Genomic DNA, 23,284 nt, shown 5'->3' with positions numbered 1-23,284 from the left:
TAAAAAAACAGTGATAATTTGTGGGAAATTAAATTAAATTAATAGAATATTCTGGAGTTCTTTATCCAACATTTCCTTCTTATTTGCTCTGCTTGGATCTTCCAGCTTGTTTTATCATACACTGGTCTTTGCTGGCCATGCTGACCCTGCTCTTTCATTCTTGTCATGTTTAAAAGGCTCTTAAAATGGTTTTCTTTGTAACTTTCTAGATAAATGTGCTCTGGCTATTTTGTTATTTATTTGTATACAAGTAAACAAATTAAAGCTAATTCTTAAATATTTTGGAAAAAAGTTAAGATTACCTTAAGCTAAAATTAAAAAGCCAAAATGTGGGGCAATAAGGCTGTATTTTTATTGCAATTTAGGAAGCACAGATTCAAGCAGAAACCACATCGTGTTCTGATTACAGGGTGAGAGGAAGGGGATTTTAGGCGAAAGAATGGAATAATTGCATGAATACAAAAAAAAAACCAAAAAACAAAACACACACACACACACACACACACACACACACACACAAACTTCTATTGGTGCTCACAAACTGATAAGTAAATTCCTCCTTGCCATTGTAGGGGTTCAGAACTGGCCTCCCCAGAGTGTGTAACCCTAGCATTTGTCTAATTTTGAGCCTTAGCATTTGAATTATGTTGAGCCAAAGACAATTAAGACTCTATAGGCTCATGAGAAACTTTTACTTCTCCCTTGAAGAATTTAAATGGAGGAGTTGCCCATAATAAGCTTTTATCAGAAACATTTTTAAACCAATCTACAGGGCAGGGCAGACTGCTAGTTACTGAACACCTCTTATTACCAATCTTTTAAAGCCCCACGCTTCCCTACCTCATCTTTACCTCAGACTTGCCTCTCACACCTCAGTTTTAGAAAGGGCCACCTGGTCAGTCTGACAAGTTCAGTGACAGAAAGTAACCTCACAGGGTGACCTGACCATAACTTGCTAACTAGGCAAGTCCCAATGGGCACTCATGCTCCAGGTCTGAAAGGTGTGTCTGCCTTAAGCGAGCTCTGCCCATTCTTCCTGTGCATCTGGGTTAACACACCTTTGACGTGTCCAAAGTGCTCTTTTCCAGACCCCTCTCAGGTATGGCCGCCTCATGGAGCACATCATCCTGTTACGTGTCCTGCCCCCCTTTTGGTGCTGGGACAGCACTCCATGAGCTGAGCCACACTGGCCAGGCAGGACGCCCATGACCCCCTGTGCCTTCACACCTCCCTGAGATCCCTCCTCTTGATCCACTGGTGCTGAGGTACAGGCATGCTCATGTTCCTACAGCTGCTACCCGGTGCTTCCTCAGATACCACCACAGCTCTGGAATTTCTCTGTCCTCTAAGCTCCCCTGAGAGCCCAGACCGGAGCTCCCCTCCCACACAGTCTCCCACCCTCATCTGAATCCCCACTCCCCACCAGCAGTAACCTCAACTTCCCCGCTAGGGAAATCCACTGCCCCTTACAGGTCTGTGCCTTTTATTCAGCTTCTTCCTTCCCTTCCCACTTTGCTTCTCCTTTTTCTATCCTCTTTCTGGCTTCCAGCCTCTCTGTGTATCGGATGTGAGTGCTTCTTGTTCTTCAAAGCAAATCTCTTGCCATAAAAGGATCTTAGGACTGAGAGTCAAGATACATTCCTGGATGAGACACCTGCCGGATGCAGTGAATTGGAGAAAACACAGCAGCATTCTGGCCTCAGTTTTCTTATCTGTAAAATAACTGGTTGAAAGAAGTAACTGTTGTCTAATCTTGTCAGCTTTCCCTCTAGCATTCTGTGCGTCCTACTGGGCTCCCTTTTCTAACCATTCATGTGCTCCTCCTCCCCATTTTGATTTTCCCTCATTTTTAAAACTTTACTTTTTAATTAGTTTATGTTAAATATTATTCGGTATTACAATAGTTTTAGGTGTATAGCATAGTGGTAAGACAGTTATATCCTTATAAGGTGTTTCAGTTTAGTAGTATTAGTTTCGGGTGTACAGCATAGTGATGAGACAATTATGTCCTCACAAAGTGTTCCCTCCTTATTTTCAGTGTCCACCTGGCACCTTATATAGTTACTACAGTATTAATAACTATATTCCCTGTGTTGTACTTTACATCCCTGTGACTATTTTATAACTATGAATTTTACTTCTTTAAGAAAAAAATTTTTTTTTATTGATTTCAGTGAGGTAGGGAAATGGAGAGAGAGATGGAAACATCAATGATGAGAGAGAATCATTGATCTGCTGCCTCCTGCACACCCCACACTGGGAAGGAGCTCACAACCCGGTCATGTGCCCTAACCTGAATCAAACCATGACCTCCTGGTTCATAGGTCATTGCTTAATCACTGAGCCTTGCCAGCCTGGATCAATTTTACTTATTAATCTCTTTTCTTTTTTCACTCACTCAATCAATCCTCTTTCCCTCTGGCAACTGTCAGTCTGTTCCCTGTATCTATGAGTTTGTTTCAATTTCTTTATATTCCATGGATAAGTGAAGTCATGTGGCATTTATTTTCCCCTGATTGGCTATTTCACTTAGCATAATACCTTCTAGACCCACCCAATGCTGTCACAAATGGAAGATTTCATTCTTTTCATGGCTGAGTAATATTCCACTGTGTATCTGTACTACCACTTTCTTATCCCCTCCTCTATTGATGGGCACTTGACTTGTCTCCATATCCTGATACTTCCTTGTTTCTCACTTCTGCATGTCTTAGCAGTCATTCTCCATTTACCTTCCAGTATAGTCCCAGCCTCCTCTCCATTTCCTCATAGTCGCTGTCCATTCAATATCATCTCTATTATCTCAGTCTTTCCTTTCTCTCTCTCTCTCTTTTTTTTTTTTTTTTTTTTAAATATATATATTTTATTGATTTTTTACAGAGAGGAAGGAAGAAAGATAGAGAGCTAGAAATGTCTGATGAGAGAGAAACATCGACCAGTCGCCTCCTGCACACCCCCGACTGGGGACATGCCCGCAACCAATGTACATGCCCCTGACCGGAATCGAACCTGGGACCCTTGAGTCCGCAGGCTGACGCTCTATCCACGGAGCCAAACCGGTTTTGGCAGTCTTTCCTTTCTCATTCACTTTCAACACTAAAGCATTGTTTTATTGCGTGACCCTTAAATTCCTGTGTGTACTATGTAAATCACAGTTATGGGTTTTATTTCTGGAATTATGGCACAAAACATTACCTGGGAAGACTGCAATAGTTCTCATGTGAGGGAAAGTACAGGGATGGAATGAATCTCAAATGTTTTCTCTTTCCAGCCAGTGTGGCTTAGTGGTTGAGCACTGACCCAGGCTCCGTTCCTGGTCAGGGCACATGCCCAGGGTGCAGCCTCAGTGCCCATTCGGAGGACTGCAGGAGACTGTTGATGGAAGTGTCTCTCATTGATGTTTCTATCTTGCTCTCCTCCCTTCCTCTCTCTCTAAAAAATAAAAAATCAGTGAAAACATATTTTTAAAAAATCTGTTTAATCTATTATACTATACACTGATTGGCCAGGTTATTATTGTGGGTTCAGAGATCATTTGAGAGGATCCCTGATTAAGATCTGCAATATTTGATGCACTGTTGCCCCTCTGTTGTCTTGTACCAGTCTCTACAGTCTCCGTTCTGCCCTAACATTGACTAGTAGCTTATGGCCTCAATTTACACGTTTAGAGTTGGACTAAGGTGACTAGACGTCCCACTTTTGGCGGGAAAGTCCCGATTTTTAACAATTTGTCCCTCTTCCCGCGGCGTTTTAAAAAAGTCCCATTTTTTGGAAAGATTCTTTTAAATCTTTTGGACTTTTTAAAAATGCCGCGGGGGCCGGGCCCAGAGCAGCCGGGCCCAAAGCAGCTGGGTCGGGTGCGGCCAGGCCCAGAGCAGCTGGTTGTGGAACGGACCAGAGCAACAGAGGCCAGGCCCGGAGCAGCCAGGCCCGGAACAGCTCGCTTCTCGCCTGCCCCTGCCCCACAGCTGCCTCTCAGACATGGCTGGAAACTTTTGTGGGAATTTGAGGGTCTGCTGAATCAAGTGATGAAGGCTTAGATCTGGATGTGTTGAGTTAGTATAGCACTGGGGTGCTGATCTGTGAGTGCCTTGGGTGGGGCCTGGATGAGGCTGGTTGGCCTATTTGGAAATGTCTTTTGTGTGAAATGTATCATTGGGCATGTGGAGGTATTATTGATATGAGAAAATGCTAAGTAACTGATTTACTATCTGAAAAGGGATTTACTATCGGGAAAAGGGAGGGAGGAAGAGACTGGACATAAACTGTACACCTATGGATGAGGACAATGGGGGAGGGGAAGGGGACGGAGGGTGGGGTGGGAACCTGGTGTAGGGGGGAAGAAATGAGGAACCTTTGTAATAATATGAACAATAAAGATTGATTTAAAATAAATAAATAAATAAATAAATAAAATAAAAATAAATAAATAAATAAATAAATAAATAAATAAATAAATAAATAAATAAAAATGCCGCGGGACGTGGGACAAATTGTTAAAAATCGCAACTGTCCCGCCAAAATCGGGACGTCTGGTCACCACTTAAATTACAACATAATTGATGCCGCATACCATTGCTATTAGTCAGTTGACTAACATGGAAAAAATTAACTTTTATCCCCATTTCATAGCACACACACAAATCAGGTCCAGGCTTATTGAATATCTAAATGTAAAAGGCAAGCTTCTCAAAGATAAAGTGGTTTTCAAGGTGATCCTCAGACTATCAGAATCAGCGTCACCTGAAAGTTGTAAAAAAATGCAAATTCTTAGGCCTCTTTGCTGACCTAAAGAGCTAGACATTTTGGAGATATGTATAAAATAATTTCTTTTTAAAGAAAAACAAAACAAACAGCTCCACGATGCTGCCGATACCCACTCATGTTTGAGCACCACAGTCTAAGGAGACTATCACATGCCCTTGGAGAAGGAGTAAACAATTTCCAGGAATATGTAACAATCATCATAAATAACGATATCAATCATTGTATCCCATTAAAAATTCTTTCCATCACAATACAAGTTTAAGAGCGTAAAATGTAAACCAGAGACTAGTAGAAAATATTTACCATACATATATCCAGCAAAGGACTAGAATCCAGACATTACATAGAACTTCAAATCAAAAAGAGAAAGACTTACATCCTTCCTCACCACACACACACACAAACACACACACACACACACACACACACATATAGCTAAAAATTTAAACTGGTCCTTTACGAAAGAGTCTATCTAAATAACTAATAGGTATATGTTAAGTACTATTAGCCAACAGGAATATACAAACCATAAACAACAATTAGATAACCAAAAATACACACAAATGGCTAAAATTAAAGGGACTAATAATCTATAGTAATAAAAGTATAATATGCTAATTAGACTGGATGTCCTTCTGGACAAAGCCAGGGCTGTGAGGAAAGCCCAGTCCCGGGTGCTAGAGGGAAGCCTGTGCCGGCAGCCTGTGTGTGTGTTTGGGGGTGGGGTGGAGGGTAGGGGGAGTGAAGGCCTACTTGCACGAATTTCATGCACTGAGCCTCTAGTATCCAATATGAGTGAGTTTGTGGAGAAGATGAAAGGGAGACTGGTAGAAGCACTGTTTCTATTAAATGTAAACATATGTTCCTCCTGTGACCCAGCAATTCTATTTCATGTATGTTCCTATGGGAAAGGAATGTTTTGTTATCGGTATACACGCACAAACATGTTCAGTGATCCGCACTCCACAAAGTCAAGGACTGTCACTGAGGTGTTAGTGCCCACATCTGCGGGTTGAGCACCCAGACCCGGTAGTCCCTTCTCACAGGTGTCTGGACCTCGTCATGTGAAAGCCTCAGGACACAGCGCACAAGACGCCAGTGCAGCTCAAGTTCGGGGCTGTTGCCTTGCAGTCCCTGGGGGGAATGGACTGAGGAATGTGAGGCAGGACAGAAGAGGTGACTGATACTAGTAGCTTTTTAAAAATTTACCTTTATTACAAGCAGGTCTTTGTGAATAAACATATAAAATATATTATACACACAAAACCAATTATTTTTTATAAGAAATCTTCCATAGGCCGGTCTGTTCAGTAACTATTTAACTCCCAGGTATTCAAATACAGATGCCTATTCAGATACAAACATTCACAAGCATCAAGTTACAGCTCTTTAGTGCTGTCTAAAGAGAAATGTCTCTGAACCTCTATGTTGCTCACCTTCAATCTATTTGAAATTAGAAACCAGTGCCTGCCCGGCTGGTGCGGTTCAGTGGTTGAGCATTGACCTGTGAACCAGGAGGTCACAGTTTGATTGCAGTCAGGTTACAGGCCCAGGTTGCAGGCTGGATCCCCAGTGTGGGGTTTGCAGGAGGCAGCCAATCAATGATTCTCTCTCATCAATGTTCCTATCTTTCTCCCTCTTCTCTGAAATCAATAAAAACATGTTTAAAAAAAAAATAAGGCCAGTGAGTTAAACACAACTCCCTTTGCCTGATGTGCCTCTGTTCACCTGCAGTAGCAGCTGTTCATCTGTTGGGACCGTTACACTAACCCACCTCTTTGAGAAGATAAGGCACACTCAGTATGCTACCTGGCAAGTAGACTATTGATGTGGGAAGCTTGACTCTGGTGTACTTACATGTCTTTTCCCCATAGTTCCAGCCTCACATGAAATCTCTATATTGCATTGTAATCTGAAAGTCTTAATTTCTCCAGTTTTTGATAGTTACTCTCCTATAGTCTCCAAATTAAAATATGTATAAGAAATTATACCAGGTAAATTCCTGTAACCAATTTAATTTCATTATTCTAAAAGCAAAGTTACATAATTTCTACTGATCCAACTTGTATTATATTTTATTTAAAAAGTATCTTTAAACAGATCAATTCTTATTCTTATAAAAATTATACATGGTAAAAACTAATTGGCAAATCAAATCTTGAATTTTACCTGTAAAAGGTTGTCTTTTGGAAGTTATCTTTTGTAACCCTTATATCTACAAAAATTCAGTTTCCCCTGATTGACTTGTTTTTAAAAATATATATATTTTTTATTGATTTTTTACAGAGAGGAGGAGAGAGGGATAGAGAGCTAGAAACGTCAATGAGAGAGAAACATCAACCAGCTGCCTCTTGCACACTCCCTACCAGGGATGTGCCCTCAACCAATGTACAAGTCCTTGACCAGAATCGAACCTGGGACCTTTCAGTCCGCAGACCGAGGCTCTACCACTGAGCCAAACCGGTTTCGGCTCCCCTGATTGACTTGTATAGATCTAAATAGTACTAAATGCAGTTGGAGCCACTATGTATTTGACTTTGTTTGGTTTTGCTGCTATTAATATTTATTTTAAGATGTAGAAAGAGCAAAAATAGTCCTTTGTTTTGGATTAGTGTATTACACTGCTAATTAGGTTCTCCAACAAACTTTGCAAACTATGTACTAACTGTGCAGACTCTGACCTGGTGAAAGAACATGTAGAACAGGAGTAAGTGTTCTCTGTTACATAGACTGTCATGTCCTCTACAAATAGAGATGGTTAAGCTTCTTGGTGTATAATCTTATGGCTTTAATTTCTCATTTTGTCTTATTAATTCTTAATTAATAAGATTGGGACATTTACTACAATGATGAATACAGATGTCCTCAGAGAAGGCAAAAATGTCACCATTTAGTAGATGTTAGCTGTTTGGGTTTTTCCCTCTTTATGAAATTGAGAAGGTGCCCTTTTACTCCTAGTTTTTGACAGGAGAAGATACTCAATGTTTCCAATGTTTTATTTCTAACTATTGAGATAAAATATGACTATCCCTCTCTATTCTGATGGTGAATTATAATCATTGGTTTTCAAATTTTAAAAAAATCTTCCTTGTCTGGGATAAACCCAAATAGTCATCATATAATAACCGTTTTATATACTGCTACATTCTATTACATTTTGTTAGGAATTTTGTATTGGTATTTATAAGAAATATTGGTGTATAGTTTGATTTTTTTGCAATTATCTTGTAAGTTTTTAGAGGTAGAATATGCTGACCTCATAAAGTAAATGAGGAATGCCTTCTTCATTTTCTAGAAGGTTTCATTGTAAGGCTGGTATTTCTTCATCTTTAAATGTGTGAATTCAACAATTTTTCTGAGCTACACTTTTTCTTTGTGGGAGAGTTTTAATAACACATTATTTTAATATTTATTATTATTATTTTCTATTTTATATATGAGATATTTTATATATGATATTTAACAATTATATTACATATTTTATTAATACAAACCTAATTAGATGTTATCTTCTTACCTTAGTTAAAACTGTATTTTAATTAACTTTTAAAAACAATTAAATCTTTATTATTGGAAGGATTACATATATCCCACATTTCCCCCCAGTGACCCCTTCTAGAACACCCTCCCCTCTCTGGCGCTGTCACCCTCTCACCCCAGGCCTTCATCACCTATTGTCTGTGTCCACAGGTTATGCATATATGCATCCAAGTTCTTTGGTTGATCTCTTTCTCTGAGATTTTGCAGTCTGTCTATGCTTCTATATCTCTGGATCTATTTTGTTCGTTAGATCCCACACATGACTGAGATAATGTGATACTTGTCTTTATCTGACTGGCTTATTTCTCTTAGCATAATACTCTCAAAGAGTAAGAGACAGTTTGGAGGGACCTGCTGCATGGTATTCCATGGTGTAAGTGTACCCAGCTTTTTTATCCACTCATCTACTATGGCACTTGGGCTGTTTCCAGAGGTTAGCTATTGCAAATTGCCCTCCTGTGAACATATGGGTGCATCTATTCTTTCTGATTGGTGTTTCTGGTTTCTTAGGATATATTCCTAGAAGTGGGACCACTGGGTCTAAGGGCAGCTCCATATTTAGTTTTCTGAGGAAACTCCATGTTTTCCGTAGTGGCTGCACCAGTCTGCATTCCCAGCAGCAGTGCACTAGGGCTCCTTTTCTCCACATGCTCGCCAGCACATGCCATACTTTTTATATCAATCCAGATAAATAATTTTATGAGAATGTGTTTTTCCCATTATTTTTAAAAAAATCCTCACCTGAGGATATAATTTTATTGACGTTAGAGAGAAACATTGATTGCTGCCTCCTACATTGGCCCCGACTGGGTTTCGAACCCGCAACCTCAGTATGTAACTGTGATTGAACCTGAAACCTTCCTGTTAATGGGATAACACTTCAAGCAATAGAGCCATCTGGCCAGGGCCTTTGCAATTCTTTTTTTTAATTTTATTTATTTATTTATTTATTTATTTATTTATTTATTTATTTATTTAAAAAATATATTTTATTGATTTTCCACAGAGAGGAAGAGAGAGGGATAGAGAGTTAGAAATATCGATGAAAGAGAAACATCGACCAGCTGCCTTCTGCACACCCCCTAACAGGGATATTCCTGCAACCAATGTACATGCCCTTGACCGGAATCAAACCTGGGACCTTTCAGTCCACAGACCAATTCTCTATCCACTGAGCCAAACCGGTTTTAGCTATTTATTTATTTTTTATTAACTATGGTACCAAGCAAGGACCTTTGCAATTCTTATCTCATATTTTATTTGGAGTATTTTGTCAAGAAACCAAGTACTATCCAGTAATTACATCATCAGTTATTTCTTTTCAAAAGTAACAACTGTAGCCCTAGCCAGTTTTCTCAGTGGTTGGAGCACCATCCCATACGCCAAAAAGGTGGCAGTTCAGTTCTGGTCAGGGCACATGAGGTTTCAGGTTCAGGCCCTGTTCAAGGTGCAAGGAAACTAGTTGTTTCTCTTTCTCCTTCCTTTTCTCTATCTCTCTCCCACTCCCATTCTTAAAATCAATTTTTAAAAATTAATATACAATTTAAAAGAAGATAGCTTCCAACAAATTAAAAATTAAAAACCTAGGACTCACCCAGCTGGTGTGACTCACTGGTTGAGCATTGACCTTTGATCCCTGTCAGTGCACATGCCCAGGTTTCAGGCTCAATCCCTAGTAGAGGGCATGTAGGAGGCAGCTGATCAGTGATTCTCTCTCAATATTGATGTTTCTGTCACTCTCCCCATCTCCCTGCCTCTCTAAAGTAAAAAATATATATGTATTAAAAAAAGAAAACTAGCCCTACTTGGTTTGGTTGAGTGGATGCAGGGGTCCTTAAACTTTTTAAAGTGGGGGCCAGATCACGGTCCCTCAGAGAGCTGGAGGGCCGGACTATATGAACTACTAATTCCTACTGTAACACCTCAGCTGCGCTCACTGCCCAAAAAACCTGGCGGGCCGGATCAGACTCCTCTGCGGGCCGCATGCGGCCCGCGGGCCGTAGTTTGAAGACCCCTGGGAGCATTGGCCTGTGGACTGAAGGGTCCTGGGTTTGATTCCAGTTAAGGGCACGTACCTTGGTTGCAGGCTCCTCCCCTGACCTGGCCCTGGGGAGGGCTCATGCATGCAGGAGGCAACCAGTCACTGTGTTTCTTTCTTATTGGTGTTCCTTCCTGTCTTTCCCTCTCTCTTCCACTCTCTCTCTAAAAATCAATGGAAAAATACCCTCGAATGAGGATTAAAAAAAACGGAAAAAAAACTGTCAGATAGTAAAATTAGAGGAGTGTCCTCTTAAGAGCAGCATCTCCAAATACATTTGTTACTTCCTTGCTTCCTCCTTCCTTGCCTAGAACTTCAGGCACCTGATCTTTGTGGTAAATGCTAAGCAAACTTAATGCAGGCTTTTATTGAAAGCATATTACATACAGTTACACACTTTGTAGATAATGCAAATTTTTTAAAAAAATATATTTTATTGATTTTTTACAGAGAGGAAGGGAGAGAGATAGAGAGTTAGAAACATCGATGAGAGAGAGTCATGGATCCTGTCTTTCCCTCTCTCTTCCACTCTCTCTCTAAAAATCAATGGAAAAATACCCTCGAATGAGGATTAAAAAAAACGGAAAAAAAAACTGTCAGATAGTAAAATTAGAGGAGTGTCCTCTTAAGAGCAGCATCTCCAAATACATTTGTTACTTCCTTGCTTCCTCCTTCCTTGCCTAGAACTTCAGGTACCTGATCTTTGTGGTAAATGCTAAGCAAACTTAATGCAGGCTTTTATTGAAAGCATATTACATACAGTTACACACTTTGTAGATAATGCAAATTTTTTAAAAAAATATATTTTATTGATTTTTTTACAGAGAGGAAGGGAGAGAGATAGAGAGTTAGAAACATCGATGAGAGAGAGTCATGGATCAGTTGCCTCTTGCACACCCCCTACTGGGGATATGCCCGCAACCAAGGTACATGCCCTTGACCGGAATCGAACCCGGGTCCCTTCAGTCCCCAAGCCAACGCTCTATCCATTGAGCTAAACCGGTCCCGGCAATAATGCAAATTTTAAAAAGACGTAGTCTTTGCTCTCAAGCTTAAAAATTAGAAGGTGAAAAGGGGCCTACATAACCGCAACAAAGGATAAAAAGTGAGAAGCAGATTCAGCAAAGTTCGCTGAAAAGTGTGTGGGAGTTCAGATGCTGCTTCCACTTGTGACTCAGGGGAGGTCCCCATAAAGAAATGACATCTGAAATGGTTCTGAGATTCATCAGTTTTTCAATATGTAGCCGTGGCTAGGATCTCATTTTATCCAGAGTTAAAATAATACTTTTTATCTCTGAGGCAGGTCAAAAAGCAAGTCCTACAAAATTACCTTTAAGCTTGTATTAGTAGCAGATCATTAAATACACAAATAACAAAACGTAAACAACCGAAGTTGTACATGGAGAGCTGAGCAGACATTGTCGCCATGCTGTGTTTAAATATGTCTGGAACCCAGGGCCGCTGGCATCTCACTTCAGAGAAAGAAGACTGGCAGGAAGCTCTCAGTGTGACCTGATAAGAAGAGAGATGACAGTTACTCTGCATGAGGTGGAGGCGAGAATTGAAAGTAAAAGGAAGGGGACTGAGGAAAGAAGAACTAATGGGGGAGAAGGTGGGGGGGGGGGGAGAGAGAGAGAGAGAGAGAGAGAGAGAGAGAGAGAGAGAGAGAGAGAGAGAGAGAGAGAAGAAAAGTGGGATGACAAGTAGGGAGTGGATGAAAGAACAGGAAAGATGGGCACAAAAAACTCACCAGCACTTCCTAAGCCAAAATGCAAGAGCTGTCAGGAGCACCAGGGGCACCATCACTGCCAAGATGATCCAGCCCTTGGAGCTGTGATGATGTTCTGTGGGTTTGGGTGCACACAAGGTGTCATTTCAAACCCACCCCCGGTTTACTGCATTTCCCTGGTCTGCCTTTGTTATTAGAGTGTTCCCCTCACTAATCTTTGTTCTTGTTTCCTCTCTCCTCCCTCTTCAGAGTTGAATCTTTTATTAACTCTCAACATCTTCCTCATTTTGTACTCTTTTATTTATTAAACTATTTTCATTCTTTTGAGTCTGGAATCCATAAATCCCAAGTGTTTCACTTTGCTTTCCTGCTCTGCTTGTGGACCATCCACTCCCATTCCCAGTGTGGGCCCCAGTTTTTCTTACCCAGGTAGAGGAGGATGTCCTGGCCTCCCAGGCTGCTGTGTCTCACCCGGCAATATAGGCCAGATGTCTCAGTGGCTTCCACCTCCAAGAAAACCTTAAGGTACCATGTCCCATCAGCATTGGGCAAGATGCCACTCTGTTGAGTGCGCTGCTGTACCTGTTCACCTCGCATCCACTTGACCCAAATTGGCTTTGGATGGAAGCCAGAGACATGACAAACCAGCATCTGGCGGTCAGGACTGGAACTGGGGCCAGTGGACAGCCAGGCCTCTGGTTTTACTGCAGAAGACAGGAAAGATATTTAGGTAAGGACTCTAACAGACTTGGAGGTTCATATCTTCACAGTACCTTAGATGGACACATCTATCATGTGCTGGGAATTTGTCTCGCATATCCTTTTCCCTTTTAACTTCTTATCCTCAATTCAAAGGGTTTGTGGGAATGTATAATTTTAGAATAGAAAATGCTTGGAGAAAGGATATGAGACTGACCTTCTCTTTGAAGATCTGCCTTTCCTGCATCAAGGATGCTCAAGAGTAAGCGTGGGCAGATGACACTGAGAATCCTCTGTACTGTTTCCTTGCTGGTGTGATACTTATTGACTAGTCTGCACACATCCTGAGCTCTTGTTCCACTCTTTGAAGATGGCAGCCATGAATTGTTTTGGAAAAGCAAGAGATCTAATCCTTGATAAGCGAATCGATGGTAGCCTCCTATGGCTCCTCCAGGGTCCAGCACACAGCCCAGTATTGCCTGAATCTCAAAGGGATCTAGGAAAGAGGAGTTGTACATTAGAGGAAAGAGGGGATAAAAAGATGAAATTAGTGAAAGCAAAAAAAGGAAATAGAAGTAGTTTGTGGGATTTGAAGTAATGGAACAAACTTTGGTTTGATCAAGTTCAGAAAAAGTGTAATTGGTGGTAGTTGAAGGTGGGGGGAAATATGAATGACTATTTTTTTTTGGCTTTTATGTCCACCAGAACTGACATAAATTGTGAGAGCAAGAGAATAAGAAAGCACATAATGTGAGAGTTGTGATTATAATAACCCAGGGTGAATGAAATGCAATAGGTTACAATAGCTGTATAGACAGAGAATGCTGAAGAGAATGGATGTGAGGGGAAATTGGGTTAAGAAACTCATTGAGACACAACACCCCCCCCCCCCCTTACACACACACACACCAGCACATTGCACCTCTCCATTTTGGTAATTGAACTTACATTTAAACTTCCATTGACTGGCATATCTGTGAGTTATCTGAGGCAATGCAATGGAGAACCCACGGAAGAATTCTTCTAGTTCTTTTATTTCTTCCTTGCTCAAGTTGCCCTTGGACCAAGGTTGCAGGAAAATGATTCTGCCAGAGTTGTCCCAGCCATGAGTCTGCAAGTCATCTAACCAAGCAGAGCTCTGATTTCTCACCCAGGAAAAATTGTAGAAGGATGAGCTGTGGATCATTTTGAAGGAGATCTCCTCCTGGAAGGCTGTGGCAACAGAACAAATAGAATGAGGAGAAGAAAAGGCATTGGTAAGGAGAGAGAATGAAGAAAGGTGCCAGGAAGGAAACACTCAGAGTCTGGAGATAAGGGAAGCTATGGCTACCTCAGCAGCATTCAGCTGCCCAGGGCCCCATGCTTTACAGACAACCTTCAGAAGGGCACAGAGTCCCAGAGTATGGGATACTCTTAACTGTGCTGACATCTCCTCTCCAGGTATGTTCTGAGGACGCCCCACCACACACACACACACACACACACACACACACACACACACACACACACACATATTTGTACCCAACAGGACAGTGGCCAGAGTTCTTACCATCTTCATTGTCACCAGCTGCGAGGAGAACAGCTAGCAATGGAATGTACAGAAGCAGCATTTCCTTTACAGATGTTCTTTCTTTCTCAGGAAAGGTTGTCTTTGGCTTATGTTTGAAATAAAACTACTCCACACTACCTCTATTTTTGTCTTCTACCAACAGAAAAAAAAACCCAAAAAAACAAACCAAGAATCCTTCCCTAAATTCCAGACACTGATTCAACCTCTCATTTCCCCTCTGCTTTGGACTTTGAACTTCTCCCTTTGTTACCAGCCTTCATTCTGTTCATCTTTCTCTAACTCAGCCTCTATGGACTAAGTCTTATGGGCCACTGAAAAGTCATAACCTCTGGAGACATTTCCTTCTCATTCAGTCAAGGAAAGCTTAAAACCAAATGGCTTTCCAATTCCTACCTAATGTTCTATTGTAACTGCTCTTTCCCGTCACTCTGTCCTTTTGGTGCCAAATTAAAATTTTCTTCAAATAATTTCTTCTGTCTAAGCCACACCCTATTGTGTCATATCTCTGACATCTCATTGGTTGTTTGATCTTCAGAATCTCCTATCATTGTCCTGTATAACAGTGTAAACTATTACTTCATTATCCTTAGGGAAGAACCAGTAGCTATCAGAGAGACCACACGAACCTGGAAACATAAAGAAAAATGTCCTCTGACTTGCATTGCTATATACCCAAATTAATACCCAAATTCACTCAGCACCTGCTGGATACAAGCATCTTGCAACACTCGTGAATATCTAGTGGTTGATAAGGCAATCAGTTTATTCAGGAGCTTGTATTCTACTTAAGAAGGAAGCACACAAACTGAGGACTAGAAGCTTGGTGTGCTGGGTTTATGGTAATGTACAGACTGGAGAAAACAAGCCTTCTTGAAACAAAGTCCCAGTCCTTAACTGACGTTGCCCACTCAGGATCTTGGCTCCAGTGATTCGCTCAGGGCGCCGGTCTGTATACCTCTGCTGCACTGGGTCCCCATCTCGAGTGGAATGCCTCCTGGCAAGGTGCTCAGTGAGTGAGTTTGAATGAATGAATAGTTGGGTTCAGGCACCCAATTATTTCTTTCATTACACAGATTTTTAACATTCTTGTTTAAGGTATCAGAAATCTTTGCTAGTATTTCTACTTGGTGAAATGAGAATCTTACACAGATTTATTTAGGATTAAAATATATGCTAATAAGCATGAAGTTTACAGAGAGTTATGGTATAAATCTACTACTTATAATATTTAAAAAACAGTGATAATTTGTGGGAAATTAAATTAATAGAATATTCTGGAGTTCTTTATCCAAGTTTTCCTTCTTATTGGCCCTGCTTGGATCTTCCAGCTTGTTTTATCATACACTGTTCTTTGCTGGCCATATTGACCCTGCTCTTTCATTCTTATCATATTTAAAAGGCTCTTAAAATGGTTTCCTTTGTAACTTCTAGATAAATGTGCTCTGGCTATTTTGTTATTTATTTGTATACAAGTAAACAATTAAAGCTAATTCTTAAAATATTTTGAAAAAAATTAAGATTATCTTAACCTAAAATTAAAAAGCCAAAACGTGGGGTAATAGGGTTTATTTGTATTGCAACTTGGGAAGCACATGTTCAAGCAGAAACCACATAGTGTTCTTATTACAGGGTGAGAGGAAAGAAATTTTAGGCGAAAAGAATGCATGAATAATTAAAAACAAACAAACAATAAAAACCTTCTGTTGGTGCTTACAAGCTGATAAGTAAATTCCTCCATAGGGGTTCAGAACAGGCCTCCCCAGAAGGTGCCACTCTAGCATTTGTCTTATTTTGAGCCTTAGCGTTTGAATTATGTTGAGCCAAAGACAATTAAGACCCTGCAGGCTCATGAGAAACTTTTACTTCTCCTTTGAAGAATTTAATAATAAGCTTTTATCTGAAACATTTTTAAACCAATCTACAGGGCAGGGCAGACTGCTAGTTACTGAACTCCTCTTATTACCAACCTTTGAAGCCCCACGCTTCCCTACCTCATCTTTACCTCAGACTTGCCTCTCACACCTCAGTTTTAAAAGGGCCACGTGGTCAGTCTGACAAGTTCAGTGACAGAAAGTAACCTCACAGGGTAACCTGACCATAACTTGCTATCTAGGCAGGTCCCAATGGGCACTCATGCTCCAGGTCTGAAAGGTGTGTCTGCCTTAAGCGAGCTCTGTCCATTGTTCCTGTGCATCTGGGTTAACACACCTTTGACATGTCCAAAGTGCTCTTTTCCAGACCCCTCTCAGGTGTGACCGCCTCACGGAGCACATCATCCTGTTACGTGTCCTGCCCCCCTTTTGGTGCTGGGACTGCACTTCCTGAGCTGAGCCACACTGGCCAGGCAGGACGCCCATGTCCCCCTGAGCCTTCACACCTCCCTGAGATCCCTCCTCTTGACCCACTGGTGCTGAGGTACAGGCATATTCCTACAGCTGCTACCTGGGCTTCCTCAGACACCAGCACAGCTCTGGAATTTCTCTGTCCTCTAAGCTCCCCTCAGAGCCCAGACGGGAGCTCCCCTCCCACACAGTCTCCCACCCTCATCTGAATCCCCACTCCCCACCAGCAATAACCTCAACTTCCCTGCTAGGGAAATCCACTGCCCCTTACAGGCCTGTGCTTTTTACTCAGCTACTTCTTTTCCCTCCTACTTGGCTTCAAGCTTCTCTATCCTCTTTCTGGCCTCTAGCCTCTCTGTGTATCTGATGTGAGTGCTTCTTGTTCTTCAAGTTTCTTGTACTAAAAGGATCTTAGGACTGAGAGTCAAGATACATTCCTGGATGAGACACCTGCCGGATGCAGTGAATTGGAGAAAACACAGCAGCATTCTTATCTCTAAAATAACTGATTGAAAGTTTTCTTATCTCTAAAATAACTGATTGAATGAAGTAAATGTTGTCTAATCAGCTGTCCCTCTAGCATTCTGTGCCTCCTACTGGGCTCCCTTTTCTAACCATTCATGTGCTCCTCCTCCCCATTTTGATTTTCCCTCATTTTTTTTTTAAACTTTACTTTTTAATTAGTTTATGTTAAATATTATTCGGTATTAGTCTTAGGTGTATAGCATAGTGGTAAGACAGTTATATCCTTATAAGGTGTTTCAGTTTAGTAGTATTAGTTTCGGGTGTACAGCATAGTGATGAGACAATTATGTCCTCACAAAGTGTCCCCTCCTTATTTTCAGTGTCCACCTGGCACCTTATATACAATAGTTACTACAGTATTAATAACTCTATTCGCAGTGTTGTGCTTTACACCCCTGTGACTATTTTGTGATTGTCAGTTTTACTTCTTTAAAAATATATATATATTTATTGATTTCAGTGAGGTAGGGAGATGGAAAGAGAGAGAGAGAAACATCAATGATGAGAGAGAATCATTGATTGGCTGCCTCCTCCATGCCCCACAACCCGGTCATGTGCCCTAACCATAATCGAACCATAAACTCCTGGTTCATAGGTCATTACTCAATCACTGAGTCTTGCCAGCTCGGATCAATTTTACTTCTTAATCTCTTCACTTTTTCACTCATTCCTTCAATCCTCCTCCCCTCTGGCAACTGTCAGTCTGTCCCCTGTATCTATGAGATTATTTCAATTTTGTTCTTTAGATTCATGTATAAGTGAAGTCACATGACATTTATTTTTTTCTGACTGACTCCTTTCACCCATGCAGTCACAAAAGTTAAGTTTTGTTCTTTTCTATGGCTGAGTAATATTTCACTGTGTATCTGTACTACCACTTTCTTATCCCCTCCTCTATTGATGGGCACTTGACTTGTCTCCATATCCTGGTCCTTCTTTGTTTCTCACTTCTGCATGTCTTAGTAGTCATTCTCCATTTAGCCTCCAGCACAGTCCCAGCCTCCTCTCCATTTCCTCATAGTCCCTGTCCATTCAATATCATCTCTATCATCTCAGTCTTTCCTTTCTCACTCACTTTCAACACTAAAGCATTGTTTTATTGCGTGACCCTTAAATTCCTGTGTGTACTATGTAAATCACAGTTATGGATTTTATTTCTGGAAATATGGCACAAAACATTACTTGGGAAGACTGTGATAATTCTCATGTGAGGGAAAGTATAGGGATGGAATGAATCTCAAATGTTTTCTCTTTCCAGCCAGTGTGGCTTAGTGGTTGAGCACTGACCCAGGCTCAGTTCCTGCTCAGGGCACATGCTCAGGGTGCAGCCTCAGTCCCCATTCGGAGGACTGCAGGAGGCTGTTGATGGAAGTGTCTCTCGTTGATATTTCTATCTTGCTCTCCTTCTCTCTTCCTCTCTCTCTCTAAAAAATAAATAAATAAATAAATAAATAAATAATAAATCAGTGAAAACATATTTTTTAAAAATCTGTTTAATCTAGTGTACCCTATTGGGCATTCAGAGATCATTTGAGAGGATCCCTGATTAAGATCTGAAATATTTGATGCACTGTTGCCCATCTGTTGTCTTGTACCAGTCTCCATACTCTCCGTTCTGCCCTAACATTGACTAGTTGCTGTTGGCCTCAATTCGCACGTTTAGACCCAGATTTTTGGCTGACAGTCCAGTCTTTAAACACTTTAACAACAGCTGCTCTTGAACATTTAACACATTCAGCTGTTTTGCTGACATTCGCTCCATGGCTCAGAGCACCAACAATCATCCCACTTTAAAGGCTGTTAAATCGCTTTGTTTACCCATATCTTCACGGGGGGAAAAAAATCACTTCTACTGTTGTGGTAAACAACCTGCTTCCCCATTTATAATGGTCTGGCCCTCATGCAAATTCAGCCTGAAATTATAGCAAATTTGCCCAAGTGTCAGGTGGTCATAATTATCTGGCCACTCAGTGTATATTTGCACTACTTATGTGGCTTTGCTCAATCTGAGCACCAGAATATTGGCTGCAATGATTATGTCAGACCTGAGCAGTGAGTCCTGTATATCCATGAAAATATTTCAACTTGTTTTTAATTAATAAAGTTCCCTAAAGTATTCGAACTAAACCTATACACCAAGCAACAATACACCTGTGTGTTAGATATAACCTGACTCCTCAATTAAAAACTGATGAGAATTCCTGGTCAATGAACATTTGTTGGTTATACTGTTTAATAGTGCTCCCCTGTTCTAGCAATCACTAGAGAGGGATAAAATTCACATACCTGCCAGGTGCCCCTTGGTAGATTGCATTTAATATTTTGTTTGTTTTTCTAATTTATATTTTCAAAGCTCTTATTGTCAGATAGAAAATAGGTGAAGGAACTCTTTGTTATATATTTTTAAGAAGATTTTGATATTTCCCTAATATGTTCTGAAAATGCCACCTAAATATTTAGTTATTACCCTGCAATGCCTGTTACACACTTGTTCCTCTTTTGCCCAATGACTAATCATCTAGAAGAAATCTAGGGTTGCCATAGCTACTCACAGACTGAGTGACTCAAACACCAAAAATGTATTTCTTAGAATTTGAGAGGACAGAGTTTGAGATCAAGGTGTCAGTTGGTTTGTTTCTCCTGAGGCCTCTCTCTCTGGCTTTTGGAGGGGCCATCTCCTTGCTGTGTGCTCTCATCACCATCCCGCTGTGCACACCCATCCTTGGTCCTGGTGTCTGAGTGCCCAGTTTTTTCTTAGGAGGATAGCATCCAGAATGGATTAGGGCTTATCATAAAGGCCTGGTGTTAACTGAATGATCTCCATAATGAAAGTGACCGTGTTGTCAAAATACAGTCCCATTCTGAGATACTGGGGGTTAGGACTTCAGCATATGAATTTTAGGAAGGACAAATTCAATCCATACCCTGGATGTTTTCACTTTTCAAAATCTTCTTTACTTTTCTTCTATACTTTTCAAATTCCTCTTGACTTGCAAATGTGTGTTTTCTTTTTAACAGAGGTGTCTCACAGATATTTAGACTTCAGAGACAGGAAGTAACCCTTAGCTTCCCAAAAGCCTGTACTTCTGTATTGTTCTCTTATAATTTTTCCTCTTCTTTTACAAGATTCACTTGAAAAACAACAACAACATAGTAGAAAGAGTAGTGGTTAACCAGATTTATTAAATCTAAAGTAATTAAAATTACTCTATTACATTACATTGGCACTAGGATAGACTAACAGAAGAATGGAACAAAATAAGGAGTTCAGCAACAAGTCAGTATACATATAGGCACTTAAATTACAACATACTTGATGCCACATACCATTGTTATTAGTCAATTGACTAACATGGAAAAAATTAACTTTTATCTCCATTTCATAGCACACACACAAATCAAGTCCAGGCTTATTGAATATCTAAATGTAAAAGGCAAGCTTCTCAAAGATAAAGTGGTTTTTCAAAGTGTGATCCTCAGACCATCAGAATCAACATCATCTGAAAAGTAAAAAAATGCAAATTCTTAGTGACTTTGCTGACCTAAAGAACTAGACATTTTGGAGGTATGTATAAAATAATTTCTTTTTAAAGAAAAAAAAAAACACACACAGCTCCATGATGCTGCTGATGCCCACTCACTTTTGAGTACCATAGTCTAAGGAGAGTATCTCATGACCTTGGAGAAGGAGTAAATAATTTAAAGGAATATATAACAATCATCATAAAGAACAATATTAATCATTGTATCTCATTAAAAATTCTTTCCATCACAATACAAGTTTAAGAGAGTAAAATGTAAACCAGAGACTGGTAGAAAATATTCAAAATACATATATTCAGCAAAGGACTAGCACACAGACATTACATAGAACTTCAAACCAAAAAGAAAAAGACCAACATCCTCCCTCACCACACACACACACACACACATTCACACACACTCACAAATAGCTAAAAATTTAAACTGGTCCTTCACAAAAGAGTCTATCTAAATGATTAGGCCAAAACCGGTTTGGCTCAGCAGTAGAGCGTCGGTCTGCAGACTGAAAGGTCCCAGGTTCGATTCCGGTCAAGGGCATGTACCTTGGTTGCGGGCACATCCCCAGGAGGGGGTGTGCAAGAGGCAGCTGATTGATGTTTCCCTCTCATCGATATTTTTAACTCTCTATCCCTCTCTCTTCCTCTCTGTAAAAAAAAAAAAAAAAAAAAAAAAAAAAATATATATATATATATATATATATATATATATATATATATAATTTATCTTTATTACAAGCAGGTCTCTATGAATAAACATATAAAATATAATATATACACAAAACCTATTGTTTTTTATAAGAAATTTTCCATAGGCTGGTCTGTTTAGTAACTGTTTAACTCCCAGGTATTCAAATACTAACACCTATTCAGATACAGACATTCATAAGCATCAAATTACAGCTCTTGAATGCTGCTTAAAGAGAAATGCCTGTGAACCTCTATGTTGCTCCCCTTCACTCTGTTTGAAATTAGAAACCAGTGCCTGCCTGGCTGGTGCGGTTCAGTGGTTGAGCATCGACCTGTGAACCAGGAGGTCACAGTTTGATTGCAGTCAGGGTTCAGGCCCAGGTTGCAGGCTGGATCCCAGTGTGGGGTTTGCAGGAGGCAGCCAATCAATGATTCTCTCTCATCAATGTTCCTATCTTTCTCCCTCTCTCTCTGAAATCAATAAAAACATATTTTTTAAAAATAAGGCCAGTGAGTTAAACACAACTCCATTTGCCTGATGTGCCTCTGTTCACCTGCAGTAGCAGCTGTTCATCTGTTGGGACCGTTACCCTAAGCCACTCAGTATGGTACCTGGCAACTAGACTATTGATGTGGGAAGCTAGACTCTGGTGTACTTACCCATGTCTTTTTCCCATAGTTCCAGCCTCACATGAAATCTCTATATTGCACTGTAATCTGAAAGTCTTAATTTCTCCAGTTTTTGTTAGTTACTCTCATGAGGTCTCCAAATTAAAGTATGTATAAGAAATTATACCAAGTAAACTCCTGTAACCAATTTAATTTCATTATTCTAAAAGCAGTTACATAATTTCTACTGATCCAATTTGCATTATATTTTATTAAAAGTATCTTCAAACAGATCAATTTTTATTCTTATAAAAATTATACACAGTAAAAACTAATTGGCAAATCAAATCTTGAATTTTACCTGTAAAAGGTTGGCTTTTGGAAGTTATCTTTTGTAGCCATTGTTTCTACAAAAATGCAGTTTCCCTGAGTGACTTGTATAGATCTAAATAGTATTAAATGCAGTTGTAGCCACTACGTATTTGACTTTGTTTGGTATTGCTGCTATTTATATTTATTTTAAGATGTAGATCAGTGTTTCCCAAAGTGTGGTACGCATACCCCCAGGGGTACGGGAAGAGTTTGGTGGGGGTACGCATTGCACCGGAGTTTGGTGGGGATATGCACTGCACCGTGCTTAGTTGTTCCTAATTCTACATTCTCATGAGTACGAGGAGTACTCAGCGTTTCAAAAATTATAGAAGGGGTACACATGTGTCAAAAGTTTGGGAAACACTGATGTAGATAAAGCAAAAATAGTCCTTTGTTTTGGATTAGTGTATTACATTGCTAATTAGGTTCTCCAACAAACCGCAAACTGTGTACTAACTGTGCAGACTCTGACCTGGTGAAAGAGCATGTAGAACAGGAGTAAGTGTTCTCTGTTGTATAGACTGTCATGTCCTCTACAAATAGAGATGGTTAAGCTTCTTGGTGTATAATCTTATGGCTTTAATTTCTCATTTTGTCTTATTAATTCTTAATTAATAAGATTGGGACATTCACTACAGTGATGAATACAGATGTCCTCAGAAGAGAAGGCAAAAATGTCACCATTTAGTAGGGTGTTAGCTGTTTGGGGTTTTTCCCTCTTTATGAAATTGGGAAGGTGCCCTTTCATTCCTAGTTTTTGACACAAGACGACGCTCAATGTTTCCAATCTCTTATTTCTAACTATTGAGATAAAATATGACAATCCCTCTCTATTCTGACGGTGAATTATATTGATTGGTTTTT

The 23,284-nt window shown here is 40.2% G+C and overlaps 1 protein-coding gene across 1 annotated transcript; it reads right to left on the bottom strand.

The window, feature by feature from the left end:
• Nucleotides 1-12,024: 12,024 nt before the first annotated feature.
• LOC118709232 (T-cell surface glycoprotein CD1a-like) lies at nt 12,025-15,095 on the bottom strand. Its single transcript, XM_036421167.2, has 5 exons — nt 14,323-15,095; nt 13,722-13,985; nt 12,991-13,269; nt 12,500-12,778; nt 12,025-12,189 (listed from the first exon to the last, which is right to left on the bottom strand). Exons 1-5 carry the CDS (start codon nt 14,381-14,383, stop codon nt 12,092-12,094), a joined length of 981 nt encoding a protein of 326 aa, XP_036277060.2. The 5' UTR covers nt 14,384-15,095; the 3' UTR covers nt 12,025-12,091.
• Nucleotides 15,096-23,284: the final 8,189 nt, after the last annotated feature.

Source organism: Pipistrellus kuhlii, unplaced genomic scaffold, assembly GCF_014108245.1.
Source record: "Pipistrellus kuhlii isolate mPipKuh1 unplaced genomic scaffold, mPipKuh1.p scaffold_m20_p_7, whole genome shotgun sequence".
Classification (NCBI taxonomy): Eukaryota; Metazoa; Chordata; class Mammalia; order Chiroptera; family Vespertilionidae; genus Pipistrellus; species Pipistrellus kuhlii.
This window is presented reverse-complemented; position numbering and strand designations above follow the sequence as displayed.

Bases quoted from the DNA above. Each gene is read 5' to 3' on its own strand.
- LOC118709232 (XM_036421167.2), bottom strand. From the start codon at position 14,383: ATGCTGCTTCTGTACATTCCATTGCTAGCTGTTCTCCTCGCAGCTGGT. The intron at 13,270-13,721 runs GTAAGTTCAATT...CCTCTTTCCTAG, and splicing joins CAGTCAATGGAAGTTTAAAT to ATCCCTTTGAGATTCAGGCA. The intron at 12,779-12,990 runs GTCAGTCTCATA...TGTCTTCTGCAG, and splicing joins GGCAGATCTTCAAAGAGAAG to TAAAACCAGAGGCCTGGCTG.